Consider the following 18,344-nt stretch of genomic DNA (forward strand, 5'->3'; position numbering starts at 1 on the left):
TCCGGAGCAAAAAAATATATAAAAATGACTTGTTGGAGAAAATTCGGATATCTTGAGCCTGTGGGTCCTTTAAAGGAGCTTCAATGGTTAGAAGGCGTACTTGAGTGTGGACATGAACAGTGTGCAGTGCAGGACGGACTTAAAGCGGACATAAGTAGACACATTCTTAGTTTTGGCAGTTAATGCAAAGAGCAACGATGCAACAACATGCACGGAGCACTTAAAGATAGCACAGCCATTCATTTTGCACAAATCAGAAGAAATAGAGTATAAATGTGTCCAAAAACATTAGAAAACACATCTTTGTGTGGTCTTACGAGTAGAAACAACACGTGACAAAAACAGTACAGTATTAACGCACATCAAAGTGTTATGTCCAATTATATTACATTGGTGTCAAAAACATCCCTTGTCGTGTACAACTACTTTGTATATTAAATGCACTTTTCCTGCAAGTGCCTCCACAGCATTGTCGTGACAGCACGGTATGGCTTAGAAAAAGGTCAATTGAATAAAAGCAACACAAAGGAAGGAGTAGAAAATAATCAGAGGTCAAACCAGTTGATTTGTTCTTGATATGCCGCGTGTTAAAGAGTCCTTCTTCAGGTCTCTGCTGAGTATTTGTTACAAGTCTTTGGTCCCCTTGGATCCTGCAGGAGTCCAAAGGGTATGTAAACAGTCGTCGACGCAGCTCGCTGCTAAATAAAAGCAAACGTTAAATTCAATGGCAACTCTAAAAGAGAGTGAGAGAACAAACGGAAGATGATCAGTGGCAGTGCGGTTTGTTGTTGTGTGTTGTGTCTTGTACTGTGTGATACAATGTTTGTGCTTCATTTTGTCTGGATGTCCACATCATGACGTGTGTGTGTGTGTGTGCGTGTGTGTGTGTGTGTGTGTGTGTGTGTGTGTGTATGTGTGTGTGTGTTAATTTAAGGGGGACACGAAGGCTCACTGGTTATGTCGCTGTGCAATGAAAATCTATTTATTAAGAGACATCGTTTAACCTTCGTCTTGTGTTAGGGTCGGCATCGACCCGTTTTAGTTTTTAAATGCATGAAAGAAGCACATAAATTTATTTTTTTGCATTAAGGCTTTTTGATTTTTTCAGGGACCTCTATTTCAACAAAACAAAACTTTTTTTTTTTTTTTTTTTTTCCACTAAATCATAAAATGTTCTGGTTAAACTTATGACCTTGGTGATGTTAGGGTCGGTTTCCACCCAGTTATAAACATAAGATTATCAAGCAATAATTAGAACCAAAACCGAACACACTGACAGCCAGCTCCTCTCCCAATCATGTGAGCTTTAGGGGATTCTCATTTTACCTTGTTTTCCAGTACAAAAACAAACAAGTGAGGTCAATTCAGTATAACATTATTAAAATGAAAAAATTAATAAAACTAATTTATTTAAGAGATGTGTCCTAGTACCCCTCAGTAATAGTCAGGTAACACAACATTTTATTTATTTATACGATTCTCTTAAGGTTCATTTTACCATTTTTAAAATTGAAATCGAGGGGTATAGTGACAAAAAAAAAGGCCCGATGGCCCACACCAAAAATATTAAAACCAATATTTTCATGGATAAGGAAGCCTAACAAGGTAACCAAGAGATGAGAAACAAATAGTTTTTAGTGTAATTTACAGCTGATTTAAGACATGGGCCAAAACCGACCCGTTCACATAAGAGATGGTAACAAGAGGAAGGTTAAAAAAAAAAAAACATGATTTACAAAAAAATTATTAAAATAAAAAAAGTCGGCGATACATTCATCAATTTTTTTTGCCATTATTAGAATGATTTCTAATAAAAAGTGGAGCTAATTGGTGATAGAATGTTTTTTTGTTTTGTTTTGTTTTTAAATTTCCAAAACACGTGGAAAAACATTAGTTTAATTTAATGTTTTTAAATTGTGTTACAGTAAATTAAAATATGTTTGGACCATTCTCTTAACCATCCTCTTTTTCGCATGAAATAGCAAACTTACACAATTTGGACATACATTCTTTTCTTCGCCTTTGTTTTCTCAATAAAAAAAAAAGGTTTTAAAAAAAAAGAAATATATTTTTGAAATACATTCTTTAAATACATACTTTTTTTTTCTTGCACAGCGATAGTTTCTGAACGCTTAGACCAGAGGTCCCCAAACTTTTTGACTCGGGGGCCGCATTGAGTTAAATTATGTGAACTTATCGATGGGAAAATGCATTTTTAGACAATACTATTTGCCTGAGTGGCTAGGAGACACCGAGAGTAACAAGCGGTAGAAAATGGATTAGAAAAGCCAGATTTTAGGACAAAATATTTAAAAAAAAAAATTTTTTTTTTTTTTTTTTTAACTCCCGCGGGCCGGATTTTGGACACTGGCGGCTCGTTTCCGCGGGCCGTAGTCTGGGGTCCCCTGGTTTGGACTGAACGTTAGAGATGGTAAAGAAGATCAACGTAAGTATTGTGTGCAGGTTTGTGTGTGCGTAGGTATGTAAGTGTGTGTGTGTGTCTGTGTGCGTGCGTGCGTGTGTGTGTGTGTGTGTACGTGCATGCGTGTTGGGGATTCAGCTGAATGCCTCATCATCCGTATCTTCAATTAGAACCTTTGTGTCCTTTTTGGATCTGTAAAAAAAAGAGGAGCAAGTTTATCTGTTGAGACATATTGTGTGTACATTAAGAGACTTTACATACGTTGTTCAGGGATATAAATATACACAGTAAATATCTGTACACGTTACTGCAGTTATTCTCAAACTAATTGTACGCCAAAAAAAAACATAATTAAATATTCAAACTAGGGTTGTACAGTATACCAGTAGTATTAATGAATCAAAAACGGTACTATACTCTGTTTGAAAAGTAGCGGGTTCCCTTTTTATTTTTTTAACGGGCATGACGGCGCGCCATCCCGTCATGACATTGCTGGTTTTACAAGCAGAGGAGCATGTTCGGCAGTGCACAATCACGGAGTACTTTCAAGCAGACAGTGTGTAGACAGAAAAGGGAGAACGGACACATTTTGGCCTAAAAACTGACAATTAAGGTGAGGTTATAACACCGAAACGACCTCAAGAAGAGGTGCTTTAAGACATGGCTAGCGGCTAATTTCCATCCGTAGTCAGCAGTGATTTAGCTACTTCTAAGTTACTAATCCTAGCTTCCATGGCGACAAATAAAGTGAGTTTCTTACAAGTATCATCCCTGCAGGACGAGGAATAGCGAAACATGCGTCACTGTCCCCTCTAACAAAAGCTAGCTCGCCTGAATAAACAAATGCCATGGGATGATTTACACCTGACATTCACTGCATTGATACCAAGTACAATAGGGTATCTAGTCGATACTACTATGATCGCATCGATATTTTTTTATCGTCCAAAAATAAGTGATTATTACATTTTAACAGAAGTGTAGATAGTGTTAAAACAGAAAATAAGTAGATATTAACAGTAAATGAACAAGTGGATTAATAATAATTTTTCACAGCTTGTTCTTTATAATTTTGACAAAATAATAGAATGAGAAATGACAATATGTTACTGCATACGTGAGCAGAATAAATAGGAGCCTTTGTTTGTTTACTTACTACTAAAAGACAAGTTGTCTTGTATAGTCACTATTTTATTTAAGGACAAAATTGCAATAAGAAACATATGTTTAATGTACCATAAGATTTTTTTTTTGTTAAAATAAAGCCAGTAATGCTATTTTTTGTGGTCCCCTTCATTTAGAAAAGTATCGAAATAAATGTTGGTACCGGTACAAAAATATTGGTATCGGGACAACCCTAATTGAAACATAGTGTTACTGTTCAAACTGTGTATAATGTCACAGTGGCCAAAAATAATAAATATACTTGGTAAATAAAATCTCTGCCTTGTTTTAATGAGTATTTAGGCCTACTACGCTACTGTATTTCAATGATAGTCATTAAGGTGGTTCTTGAAGAGCCAAGTGTTGGAGAATGTACAGCAATTCTTCTCAAGTAAAGAGGAGAAAATAACCTAAGAGGAAAAACTAATTTAAAACATTTGTTTGCTGGTACACCACTAAAAACCTTTAGCACATCTGTATGTGGTAATAAATTAGGGAATGGGTTAAGTAAACAAGTTAAACATTGTACTGATACGATCCAGTTTAAGAGGTTGTTCAAATTAATAGTGCTTACAAAGTAAAAAGAAGAATTATGAGAAACACTTCCAACCTTATTGAAAATGGGATATTCTTAATCTCAGTATGTTTATCATGACTGACTTAATTATCTATGACAAAAAACTGCTGTATTAATCATTCACTGATGTCATTGTGCTATAAAAAGAAGTCAATAAATCAACGTATGTATTTGTTAACACTCTAAAGTGGGAAAGGGGTAAGATTAAATAAGCTTTGCTTCTTCCTACTCCTATTAGGACAGGATGTATAGAGAAATGATATGAAATTGTGTGATGTATTATGCTGTAAGTGTGTTCATGTTCGAAAAAAACCAAAAAAAAAAAAAAAAGAGGTGGTACTTGGTGAAAAAGGTTTGAGAGCCACTGACTGAGCGACTATTTTTTCGGGTGAAAAAATGGCTTTACAAGCAATGATAAATGGGTTATACTTGTATAGCGCTTTTCTGCCTTAAAGGGACTCAAAGCGCTTTGACACTTGTGGAGAGACAGAACCGACGGGCCGACAGCGGGGTAGGGCAAACAGTGGTCCTACTCAATGTGGCGGCCAGGAGGCGGAGTATGCAGCGTCGCTCCAGGCACGCCCCGCCTCTCCGTTGCGCTGCATACTCCGCCTCCTGGCCGCCATCTTGAGTAGGACCACGGTTTTCCCTATCTCGCTGTCGGCCCGTCGGTTCCTTCTCTCCACAACACTATTTCCACATTCACACACTGATGGAGGGAGCTGCCATCAAGGCCCTAACCACGACCCATCTGGAGCAAGGGTGAAGTGTCTTGCTCAAGGACACAACAGACGTGACGAGGTTGGTAGAAGGTGGGGATCGAACCAGGAACCCTCAAGTCGCTGGCACGGCCACTCTCCCAACTGCGCCACGCTGTCCCCCAATCACCAAGATCAATGATAAAACTAGATTTTTGTGCGGAATTTATGCATTTATCACCAGCGATACACTTTTAAAACCCTTGCCGGTGCCCTCATACAGTGTCATTTTGACTACGCCTGCACCTCCATGGTTGACCACTATCCCCAAGCCACTAAAAACAAAACTGCAAACTTCCGAGAACAAAATGGTGAGACTCCCGCTCAACCTGCCTTGCAGGACTCACCTATCAAGCCCACTTTACCAAAAAAGGGATGGCTTAGAGTTGAAGAAAGCGTACACCAAATTGCAATGTGTCTGGTATTCAAAATACTCAGAGAAACTGTCCCCAAGTACCTGTCCAACTATTTCACCAGAGTAAGTGATACTCACAGGTACGACACGAGAGGGAGGTCCTCAGACCTCGTCCCCCCAACTTCAAGACTCTCATGGGAAAAAATGCATTCTACTATTTTGCCACCACACAGTGGAATGCACTACCAACAGACCTTAAAATTCGAACTTCCGTACTAAATTTTAAAACTGCCATAAAATCCTGCCTCAGCTCAACCTCTATCTCAGTGGTTCTCAATTGGGGGTACGCGTACCCCTGGGGGTACTTGAAGGTATGCCAAGGGGTATGTGAGATTTTTTTTTAAATATTCCAAAAATAGCAACAATTCAAATATCCTTTATAAATATATTTATTGAATAATACTTCAACAAAATATGAATGTAAGTTCATAAACTGTGAAAATAAATGCAACAATGCAATATTCAGTGTTGACAGCTAGATTTTTTGTGGACATGTTCCATAAATATTGACCTTAAAGATTTCTTTTTTTGTGGAGAAATGTTTAGAATTTAGTTAATGAATCCAGATGGATCTCTATTAAAATCCCCAAAGAAGGCACTTTAAAGGCCTACTGAAACCCACTACTACCGACCACGCAGTCTGATAGTTTATATATCAATGATGAAATATTAACATTGCAACACATGCCAATACGGCCTTTTTAGTTTACTAAATTGCAAATTTAAATTTCCCGGGACTTTTTTCTTGAAAACGTCGCGTAATGATGACGTGTACGCGTGACGTCACGGGCTGGTATGAATATGAGTGCTGCGCACACACACACAGCTAAAAGTTGTCTCCTTTAACGGCATAATTACACAGTATTTTGGACATCTGTGTTGCTGAATCTTTTGCAATTTGTTCAATTAATATAAGAGAAGTCAAAGTAGAAAGACGGAGTTGGGAATCTTTAGCCTTTAGCCACACAAACACACGGTGATTCCTTGTTTAAAATTCACGAAGGTGAAACTTTTCCATGGATCAGAACGGACATGGATCCAGACTACATGTCAACCAGCAGGTTTCGGTGAGAAAATTGTGGTTAAAAAGTCGCCTCTTACCGGATATCAGCTGAGCTTCTGCCTCCCGTACAGCTGCCGTCGACTTCCCCGAGACACTGCGCTTCAACACCCGGCCGTGGACGTACACTTCCAACTATCAGGTACTGTTAAACTCACTAAAACACTAGCAACACAATAGAAGGATAAGGGATTTCCCAGAATTATCCTAGTAAAAGTCTCTAAAAACATATGAATCCGTCTCAATGCAACGCGATTGCAATCGCGTTTTTTTTTTTTTCGTTTTTTCTTGTCCGTCGCTTTCAATATCCTCAAACACGAATCTTCCATCCTCGCTCAAATTAATGGGGAAATTGTCGTTTTCTCGGTTGGAACAGTTGTTTTTGTTGGAGGCTCCCATTAAAATCAATGTGAATATATGAGGATCCATCAACATGTGACGTCATCGCCTGCTACTTCCGGTAGAGGCAGGGCTTTTCTCCAGTTGCGAACTTCATCGTGGATGTTCTCTACTAAATCCTTTCAGCAAAAATATGGCAATATCGCAAAATGATCAAGTATGACACATAGAATGGACTTGCTATCCCCGTTTAAATAAGAAAATCTCATTTCAGTAGGCCTTTAAGTTGATGATTACTTCTATATGTAGAAATATTTATTCATAATTGAATCACTTGTTTATTTTTCAAGAAGTTTTTAGTTATTTTTATATCTTTTTTTCCAAATAGTTTAAGAAAGACCACTACAAATGAGCAATATTTTGCACTGTTATACAATTTAATAAATCAGAAACGGATGACAAAGTGCTGTATTTTACTTCTTTATCTCTTTTTTTCCAACCAAAAATATTTTGCTCTGATTAAGGGGTACTTGAATTAAAAAAAATGTTCACAGGGGGTACATCACTGAAAAAAGGTTGAGAACCACTGCTCTATCTGATCTGCACCAAAATTGATGCCCAACAACTTTCCGAAGCATCAAACAGGTTTATATGTGGTTATAGTGTATAGATATTTTCTCATTATGTTTTGCACACTCTTGGAGTCAACATGTGCATAGGCTTGTACATAGTGTATATATCCTTACCCCCCCCCCCCCTATTTTTTGTACATATTGTTTTTCAAATCACCTGATATGTATACTGTACATAGTTTATTCATTTTTTTTAACGTATTTCTTATATACATGTTACAGGTAGGGCTGGGCGATATATCGATATACTCGATATATCGCGGGTTTGTCTCTGTGCGATATAGAAAATGACTATATCGTGATATTCCAGTATACCTTCTCACGCAGTCGCTTTTAGCTGCGGGCATTGCACTACAGCCTCTTCTCGCTCTATGTTGTCTCTCCTTCTCACAAAGACATAAAATAAGCGCACCTTCTTATACGTCACATACGTATACGCACTCCCGGAGCAGAGACGTAGCGGCATGGGTAACGTTAGCTGTGGTGCGAGTGGTAATACAAGGAAAAGAAGGTGCGAATCTGGTAACAAATGAAGGAAGAATCAATTCCCAAGAAAAACCGCAGGGGGTCCATCGTCTGGCGGTTGTTCGGCTTCAAGTGAGAATATGTCGAACAGAAAATATTTCAAGTGTGGGGCAAAAGCGTTGCTACAAAAAGTAGCATTACTGGTAATATGTAGCATAATTTAAAAATTCACCTGCTAGAAAATGAAGAGTGCTCGAAACTCCGCATATTAACATCTCTGTTTGGTGCCACCATTTCCATTATCAACACCGTATGAAAAAAATAGTCAACAACAGAAGAAGATAACGTCCGCAGGAAACTACCACATAGCGAAGGACATACACTATTTGATTTCCTATTAAGCAGCTCATTTTTATTTGTGACATCATGCAGAAAAGTGCACTTTATTTGTTTTAAACTATTGTAGTGGCGTTGTGTACAAAAAGTGCACTTTAATTTAGTGTTGTTTTGATAAGTCATCTTAGTGACATCATGCACAAAAGTGCTTGTTTTAAAATGTCTGACAATCTTACACCTTCTGTTTTGAAATGACATGAATGTTTGTGCCACTGCTTAATAACTGTTTAATAAATACAGTTTTGGTCAATTGACTTAGTTGTGATTTCCCTCTGCATGAAAGTTTAAAATGAGCGTATATTAATGCAGTATGAACAAGAATGTTTAATGTACACAGTGTTCATTCAAGGCTGAGGCAAAATATCGAGATACTGTATCATGACATGGCCTAAAAATATCGAGATATTAAAAAAGGCCATATTACAGGTTATATATATATATATATATATTATATATATATTATTATTGAATGTATCAACTGTGATGACTATTTAATGGTCCACAATGGAAACAAGCCTTTTAGCTTTTTGTGCCAACCATTTGCCTTTTTAAAGCATTACATGGATTCAATTCTTTAAGATTTCAATAAACTTCTCAATCAATCAATCAATCAAAAACCACATTGGAACACATAAAGTGGATGATTGTGAGTTTTCATCATGGACTGTGCGTGTGTACCTATTATTAGGCCAATAATTATTTATTTTTATTTTTAAATGCTCCATTGTCAAGGTGTTTATGTGAACGTCTTACTGCGAGGCGGACAGTAGAGGGCGCCGCAGCGAGAGGCTGTAGGACCTCTTCCACATCTTCTTGCCAGAACGATTCCTGACTCCGTCGTCGTGGTCCATCATCTGCTCCAGCAGCGTCTGGTCGTCGGCGTTGAGCGGTGCCACGGAAATATCTCTCACCGCACGGAACTCACCGCAGTTGTTCAGGTGTTCGTTCTCCAGACGGAAGAAGTTCCACACAAAGCGCCTGAGGATGAAGGCGGTCATGATACAGTATGAGTGATCCTCTTTTATGCTAATTGCCTTTACAATGGTGTTGTAACAGTACAGCATACACGGTCTGCTTACCTTTCATTAATTTGTTCCACATTTGAGAAAAGAGCCGCTGAATATATATATATATATATATATATATATATATATATATATATATATATATATATATATATAAAGTGGGGCAAAAAAGTATTTAGTCAGCCACCGATTGTACAAATTCTTCCACTTAAAATGATGACAGAGATCTGTAATTTTCATCATAGGTACACTTCAACTGTGAGAGACAGAATGTGAAAAAAAATCCAGGAACTCACATTGCAGGAATTTTAAAGAATTTATTTGTAAATTATGGTGGAAAATAAGTATTTGGTCACTTCAAACAAGGAAGATCTCTGGCTCTCACAGACCTGTAACTTCTTCTTTAAGAAGCTCTTCTGTCCCTCCACTCGTTACCTGTATTAATGGCACTTGTTTGAACTCGTTATCTGTATAAAAGACACCTGTCCACAGCCTCAAACAGTCAGACTCCAAACTCCACTATGGCCAAGACCAAAGAACTGTCGAAGGACACCAGGAAAAGAATTGTAGACCGGCACCAGACCGGGAAGAGTGAATCTACAATAGGCAAGCAGCTTGGTGTGAAAAAATCAACTGTGGGAGCAATTATCAGAAAATGGAAGACATACAAGACCACTGATAATCTCCCTTGATCTGGGGCTCCACGCAATATCTCAACCTGTGGGGTCAAAATGATCATGAGAACGGTGAGCAAAAATCCCAGAACCACACGGGGGGACCTGGTGAATTACCTGCAGAGAGCTGGAACCAAAGTAACAAAGGTTACCATCAGTAACACACTACGCCGACAGGGAATCAAATCCTGCAGTGCCAGATGTGTCCCCCTGCTTAAGCCTGTGCATGTCCAGGCCTTTCTGAAGTTTGCCAGAGAGCACATGGGAGAATGTCATGTGGTCAGATGAAACCAAAACAGAACTTTTTGGTATAAACTCAACTCGTCCTGTTTGGAGGAAGAATAATACTGAGTTGCATCCCAAGAACACCATACCTACTGTGAAGCATGGGGGTGGAAACATCATGCTTTGGGGCTGTTTTTCTGCTAAGGGGACAGGACGATTGATCCGTGTTAAAGAAAGAATCAATGGGGCCATGTATCGTGAGATTTTGAGCCAAAACTTCCTTCCATCATAAAACCTCCTTCCACCATAATTTACAAATAAATTCTTTAAAATTCCTGCAATGTGAATTCCTGGATTTTTTCCCCACATTCTGTCTCTCACAGTTTAAGTAAACCTATGATGAAAATTACAGACCTCTGTCATCATTTTAAGTGGGAGAACTTGCACAATCGGTGGCTGACTAAATACGTTTTTGCCCCACTGTGTGTGTGTGTGTATATATATATATATATATATATATATATATATATATATATATATATATATATGTACACATAGATAGATAGATAAATAGATAATGGTCCCCTGAGTCAAAATATTTGCCCAGGCCTTGTGTAGAGGCAAGTTTACCTGAAGACCTCCAGTGGAGCGAGCACAGTGGCCACAATGTCACCCACTGAGTGAATCTTGGTCATCGTGGTCAGAGAAATCTGGATGGTCCAGGCAAAACGCAGGATGACATCTTCTATGATGGCACAGTAGTAGTAGGCCTACACACACAAAAAAGGTGACGGATTTGACTCAGTCTTGCGGCTTCGTGCATGGAGAAGTTCTACGCGACAATAAACCACAGTACCTTATGTGGGTAAACAATCTCTTCTCTAAGGAAGGTGTTCTCTCCAGCTCCACGGTCAAACAGACCCCAGTCCATACGCAGATCCCAGATCAGTGTGTACAAGGAGCTTATAGAGGAGAAGACGACCAGCAGGTAGAAGAACATGTCTGCATCTGTGTGGCCTTGCTCTGGAAAACACACACATTACTGTTTGTATTACATCTACACTTACAGTCAAAGGTCTGGTTCAGTCCCTGCTTCCTGTTTCGCACGGGACTCCAACCTGGGTCGCTTGCATGAGAGACAAGCGTGTAAGCTACCACACTAAAAACCCGATTTGTCAACCGAATAGCTCGCACTGTCTTGAGGTTTTTATTGAGTGAGGTGTACCTATTTTTTTTTTTTTGTCCGGTCCAGCTACCCAGGCAAATCATATAGTTGATGTAGATGGCCATATCAGCTGTACATATGTACTTTAAAAGAGAAGTGTGGGATACTTTCCTTTTCGCCTCATTTGTATTTGACTTTATTAACTGGATTTATTTTATTATTTGGTGCAGCCGGGCCGGAGCAGGAGTGGCTAGAAGGAGAAAAAAGGAAGACAGAGGGGAAAATTGCGGGGACAAGAAGGGGATAAAACAGAGAGACAACGGCCACAGCAAACAACAATAACAATAATAACAACAACAATAAAAGCAAATGGGATATATTCAAATATGATGGTAAAAGTGATAGCAAAGAAGCAGTTAGTGAAATAAATAATACATAAATTACAATCAGCATTATTATACTACAAATGGAGCAGTACAAATACCAAGAGAAATAGCACTATTGATCATGAATAATAACAATAATTACCTCTATTATCATCATTGCAATTGTTTCAAACACAACAATACATATATGAAATGATAACTTAAAATACAAAAGAAAGCAGATCAATGGAGGGGAAGAAGGACAAGCGAACTGTATTAACCTTGTAGATTGTTATGGTCACAATAGGTTAAGCTTTGTCAGTGTGTTGTGTGTTAACCAGTTTCCCCTAGGGAGACGACATTAATTATGTTTGATGAAACATGATTATGTGCATGAATGTATTTATGTATATGTACTTGTATGTGTATATGTATGTTTGTACCGTGAATGTACAGTCATGCTCATAAGTTCACATACCCTGGGAGAATGTATGATTTATTGGCCAGTCTTCAGAGAATATGAATGATAACACAAAAACCTTTCTTCCACTCATGCTTAATGGTTGTATGAAGCTATTTATTGGCAAACAACTGTGTTTACTCTTTTTAAATTAAAATGACAAAAGAAAGTACCCAAATGACGCTGATCAAACGTTTACATACCCCAGTGACTTTGATCTGATAACTTGCATAAAAGTTGACACAAATAGGTTTGAATGGCTGATCAAGGTTCCAATCCTCACCTGTGACCTGTTTGTAATTAATGTGTGTGTATAAAAGGTCAGTGAGTTTCTGGGCTTCTGGCAGACCATTGCATATTCCATCCAGTGCTGCACAGATGTTTCTGGATTCTAAGTCATGGGGAAGGCAAAACAATTCTGAAAGGATCTGCGAGAAAAGGTAATAGAACTGCATAAAATAGGAAAGGGGTATAAAAAGTTATCCAAGGAATTGAGAATGCCAGTCAGCAGTGTTCAAACGCTGATTAAAAAGTGGAAAATGAAGGATTCAGGTAGACCAGCAAAGAGTTCAGCCACAACTGCCAGGAAAATTGTTCGAGATGCAAAGAAAAATCCACAAATAACTACGGCTGAAATACAGGACTCTCTGAAAATTTGTGGTGTGGCTGTTTCAAGATGCACAATAAGGAGGCACTTGAAAAAAATGGGCTGCATGGTCGAGTCGCCGGAAGAAAGCCATTGCTGCGCAAATGTCACAAAGTATCCCGCTTACATTACGCCAAACAGCACAGAGACAAGCCTCAAAACTTCTGGAACAAAGTCATTTGGAGTGATGGCTATATCATATATTTATCATTCATATTCTCTGAAGAATGACCAAGAAATTATAAATTATCCCAGGGTATGTAAACAATATGAGCACAACTGAATATGTACAGTATGTGAAATGTATGTTTGTACAGTAAATCAATCAATCAATCAATCAATGTTTACTTATATAGCCCTAAATCACTAGTGTCTCAAAGGGCTGCACAAACCACCACGACATCCTCGGTAGGCCCACATAAGGGCAAGGAAAACTCACACCCAGTGGGACGTCGGTGACAATGATGACCCAGTGGGACGTCGGTGACAATAATGACTATGAGAACCTTAGAGAGGAGGAAAGCAATGGATGTCGAGCGGGTCTAACATGATACTGTGAAAGTTCAATCCACAATGGATCCAACACAGTATGTATATGTACAGTATGTGTATATGTATATGTATGTTTGTACAATGGATGTACAGACTTTGAGTGTGTAGGTATGTACTGGAGTGAGGTTTACCAACGTCCACATGTCCGAGCCACATCAGCTGGACTCCATTACATTTACATTCATTCATCAAGGTTGTGAATGTCATTTATTTAATGTTGGGCTTTGATTATGTTTTTGAACTTTTCTTTTTCCAGTTTGTATTACAACACCACATCTCTTCAGTGAAAAACAATAATGGAAAAAGTTTGAATATTCCCCCAATTTACATTGGGTCAAAACTATATAAATAGTGAGGCAACAATGTACATCATACCATATGTAGAGTCGCTTAAATGTTAATGTTAAAAGTACTAGAATGTCTTAACTTGACACAGTCAAACTCCATTCAAGTCTTGCTATTGATTATGATTGAATGCAGCTTTCTATTTGGCACAATAAACATGATCCTTGTTGGACTCACCGATACTGAAAATAAAGCAAAAGTCCCAGAAAACATGGATGGATGATGAATAATGCTCGACCTGCTCTCTCACCATCTATGTTCTGGTTCATCTCCACCATATTTGATAGGATCAGACTTCATTTTTTGGGATGACAAAGATTTAAGTAAAGACTTGATAGTAGAAAATGGATGGATGGATGAATTTACAAAACCAATTAACTAAGTTTCTTCTATTTTGTACCTCTTCATTTAAAGCAGGGGTGCCCATTACGTCGATGGCGAGCTACCGGTCGATCGCCAGCCAGGCATTTAAAAAATATACTTAAAATTAGCGATCAGCAGTCTTCACTAAGACGTCATTTGATTGACATTCACGGCACCCGAGGGTCTTGTGAGATGACGCAGATCATTATTAAGAAAAAATGACCGACAGGAAGGCGAGAAACACTTTTTATTTCAACGGACTCTCGCGCCGTACCTTCCGTCAAAGCTCTAAAGACCGACTGCACATTTCCTATCTTCACAATAAAAGCGCTGCTTCATGCTGCCTGCGCTAACAAAATAAGAGTCTCAGAAAGCTGGCGTGCACAAGCAAGCAAGTTACGGAATTTGCCGCCAATGTTTTTCTTGTTAAGTGTATGGAAGCTGGATAAATAAGATGCCAAAAACCAACCACTTTCATGTGATATTGTACAGAAAGGAGGACTTTTTTTCTCCTCCATTCGAAAACTTGTACGTTCTCATCACTATTGTCTGATTCCAATCAATGCAAGTCATCTGAATCAGGTAATACACCAACTTCTATTCTTTCTTTTCGTGAAAAAAGACATCTATATGTGTTACACATGTTTGTATTATCATTAAACACATTTAACTTGTTGACAAAAAAGTATCTTTCATAAATAAATAAATATAAATGATATATATGAATGAGGTAGATCCCCTCGATATGGTCAATTAAAAAGTAGCTCGCCTGCAGTAAAAGTGTGGGCACCCCTGATTGATGTGTACGGATTTTTGGCCACTAGAGGGAGCCACCATATCAGAAATACATGACACACACTACGCCATTTAAAAAGGGTGGGTACTTTCATTTCAAAGTCCATTATGTTCACATGATTTATTGTTTCACTTTTGACTTTTATAGTGCATCTGGGAATAATTTACAGCACTTAACTTGTTCCACATTTTGTTATGTTACAGCCTTATTCTAAAATGGAATACATGTATTTTTGTCCTCAAAATTATGGAGACAATACCTCATAATGACAATGCAAAATGTTTTTGTTAATTTAATTTTGCAAAGGTATTAAAAATATTAAATACAATTTAAAAAATCACATGTACATAAGTTTTCCCACCATGGCCGGCTCTACGCAGGGGCAAGAGGGGGCAGAGCCCCCTTAAATAAATGTCTTGCCCCCTCAAATCAAAATTTGAGAAAGCAAATTTTAATAAACTCACAAAATTACTACATTACAAGTTGACAAAATTATCTGCACTAGCGGAAAAATCCGCTGAAAAAGGGACATACACGATATAGTAGTGTCGGCTTCCCTCTTATCCCCCCCTCCGCTGTGCGTGTATTCAACAATCCACAGGCAGCGCAGCAGACACACACCCGCACACACACCTCAGCCCTCAGTAAACATCCAATCACTGTTGCAGTATGAAAGTAAAAGAAAAGAAAAAGTTGTCTACATTTATCATATACTTGTTAGGATGGGTGTATTTGTGTAGTCTTTTCTGTCATAAACACGTTTATCGTCGCAGACTTTCGGTGCTATGGAGTTCCTTTTTTTTTTTTTACAACTTGACGAGAGCAGTGACAGCGGAGGCTCTGAGCAGCAGTGGTTTGGAAGGCAGAGAGCCTCCACTGTCCCTGTAACAAGCTACAAGTCATTTATGATGCTGTTAATGACGGTAAAAATTAAAGATATGGCATATATCCTGCTTAGCAGTCCTCCTCTGCTGTCCTCTGTTCAGAGCGGAGTCCCTAGCAATGGCCCGTTTTACTTAGCAACGGTCTGGCAATCGACTGCTGGAATTCTTTTTCTGTTGTTTTTCTTGTAATTCTACATAGTCAACCTTTAATGTTTTAATCTACATTTTGTAATCAACAAATTATAAGTTTCATTTGATATGACCAAGACACCTAAAAACAAAAACACAGCCGTTTTCATCAATTTACAAGCAAGTGGGCAACACACATACATTGGAGTGAATGAATTTTGTGCCCAGATGAGTGCCCACGTCCACTGCATGTGACAAACTGAAGACAAGTGACCTGTGTCTGACAGACCCCTACATAAAGCCCCGCCCCAGGCCGTAGTCCTGTACTCTTGTTGTTTTTCTTCATGTAATCACAGCGGGTTTTTTCTGTTGTTGTTCAAGCTTACTTATTTTCTGCTCCAGCTTCCAGCAGCTCACAAAGAGAAAGTTAATGCTCTGTAATGCATCCATTTTTCAGAGTATTTAAAAAGTCTAGTCCTGCTCCTGCATGTAGTAGTAGCAATGACGCTACTGCTAGTACATCAGGGACAGCATATAGCAATACTGCACCTTTAGCACCAGCAAGCACTGTTTCTCCTGCACCAGCTCCCTCTGTCCCCCCAACAAGCGCTCCCCCAAAGCAGCCTGCTCAGCTACCCAGTGACTTAAATGGCAACGCACCATCTCAGCTAATACTGGGTGGCTACCCAAAGCGTGCAGTTGGTACAACATTAAGATCATTCAATCCTGCCTGGTACCGCACACGACCACGGCTAGAGTATTCTGTGGTGCGAGACGCCTGCTCCTGTTTCCCCTGTCAGAAATATGGCAGCGCTGTTAATGTTTCCCCCCCTGAGGGATTGCCACCTAATTGTGGTCAGGGGGTTTGCGTGCCTCAGTGACTGTAAGAGCTATACCAGCAGGAGCTTAGTCTTCAGGTGGGAAACCCAAGTTGGACAGGTCTGAAGGTAGAGGCCTGACAAAGTGCAATCCACTACTCCAGGTTGGGGTTGGAGACATAGCTAAAGACCCATTTCAATGAAGAAAGCATCGCTACTGTAAGCACAGAAAAAAAAGTGCTGGAGCATGATGTGTACACATGATGCCCCCTTCACATTTCTGACTGCCCCCTCATATAAGCATGCCTAGAACCGCCCCTGCTTCCCACCATTACCTCAATACTTTGTGTATGCACCTTTGGCAGCAATTACAGCATTAAGTCAAGCTTGGCACAGCTACCTTTGGGCAGTCATTATGCTCATACATCTTTGCATCAGGTTGGATGAAAGCGTTGGGTTTCCTCCAGGATGTCAGACCAGAGAATTTTGTTTCTCCTGCTCTGAGAATCTTTCAGGTACATTTTGCCAAACCTTTTACTAAGGACACCATACCATGCAGGCCTGATTAGTGGATTACTGCAGAGATGGATGGTCTTCTGGAAGAAGAATGCTGGAGCTCTGATAGAGTGACCATCGGGATCTTGGTCACTGACCTGACTAGACTAAAATGAATGTATGGAAACATCCTGGATTAAAACCAATACTTCCCATCCCATCTGATAGAGCTTGAGAGGTGCTGCAAAGACGAATGGACCAGAATGCTCAAACATAGGGTGTGCCAAGCTTGTGGCATCAAATTCAAAAAGACCATATTGCTGCCAAAAGTGCATAAACAAAGTAGTGAGTAAAGGCTGTGAATAGTTAAGTACCGTTTTTTTCCCGACACACTTAAAATCCTTCTTTTTTCTCAAAACTCGACAGTGCGCTTATAACCCGGTGCGCCTAATGTACGGAATAATTCTGGTTTTGCTTACCGACCTTAAAAGCGATTTTATTTGGTACATGGTGGAATGATAAGGGTGACCAGTACATGGCAGTCACACAAACGAGATATGTGTAGACTGCAATATGATGGCAGTCACACATAAGATATACGTGTAGACTGCAATAGGACTCAAGTAAACAACAACAATATTGTATATGGTCCATTGAAAATATAGAACATTAGACACGGCGCTAGAAAATCTATCAAAATGTTTTAGTACGACTTCAGTACGCAATGAAGCCACACCACTTGATGGATTGTACTGTTCAACATACGAGTATTATTATGGTGTGTGTATAAGGTAAGACATTACGTGGCGTTTTGTTTCTCAATATTATGCAAAAGCAACTTGTCTTACCTTCTGGTACCTGCTGATCTGTATTTGGGATCTGCAGAGGTCCTGAAAAATTACGCAAATCCGCCTTTGTAGTCCATGCCTGAAAACGTAGTCAATAAGCTTCTTCTTTTTCTCCATCTTCTTGTTATGGGACATTCATATTCCGCTGGAGCCATTTCTAATATAAAATAGTGTAAAGTTCTTACTTATGTCTGTCAGTAAACTCACCGGTGTAGTGAGTTTACATTATTCACCCAAGGACCTTTAGTTATAAGAGAGTTCCGGTCGGACATTTCTTCACGGGACACATTGTTGTTTCCGGAAGAGGAGATGCTGCTCCGTTATTG

General features: G+C 39.1%; 1 protein-coding gene across 2 annotated transcripts in view; it reads right to left on the minus strand.

The window, feature by feature from the left end:
- Positions 1-220: 220 nt before the first annotated feature.
- Positions 221-18,344, minus strand: part of xpr1a (xenotropic and polytropic retrovirus receptor 1a) — a 227,685-nt gene continuing 209,561 nt past the window's right edge. The window contains exons 12-16 of one of the 2 annotated variants that reach the window (XM_061887976.1): positions 11,009-11,175; positions 10,783-10,922; positions 8,982-9,206; positions 2,542-2,614; positions 221-695 (exon numbers count right to left, since the gene is read on the minus strand). In XM_061887976.1, the coding sequence (XP_061743960.1) occupies positions 2,557-2,614; positions 8,982-9,206; positions 10,783-10,922; positions 11,009-11,175 (590 nt within the window). In that variant the 3' untranslated portion in view covers positions 221-695; positions 2,542-2,556. Of the gene's footprint in view, positions 2,615-8,981; positions 9,207-10,782; positions 10,923-11,008; positions 11,176-18,344 lie in introns of both variants that reach the window. The other variant, XM_061887975.1, reaches the window with a different exon arrangement.

Source organism: Nerophis ophidion, linkage group LG26 (genome assembly GCF_033978795.1).
Source record: "Nerophis ophidion isolate RoL-2023_Sa linkage group LG26, RoL_Noph_v1.0, whole genome shotgun sequence".
NCBI lineage: Eukaryota > Metazoa > Chordata > Actinopteri > Syngnathiformes > Syngnathidae > Nerophis > Nerophis ophidion.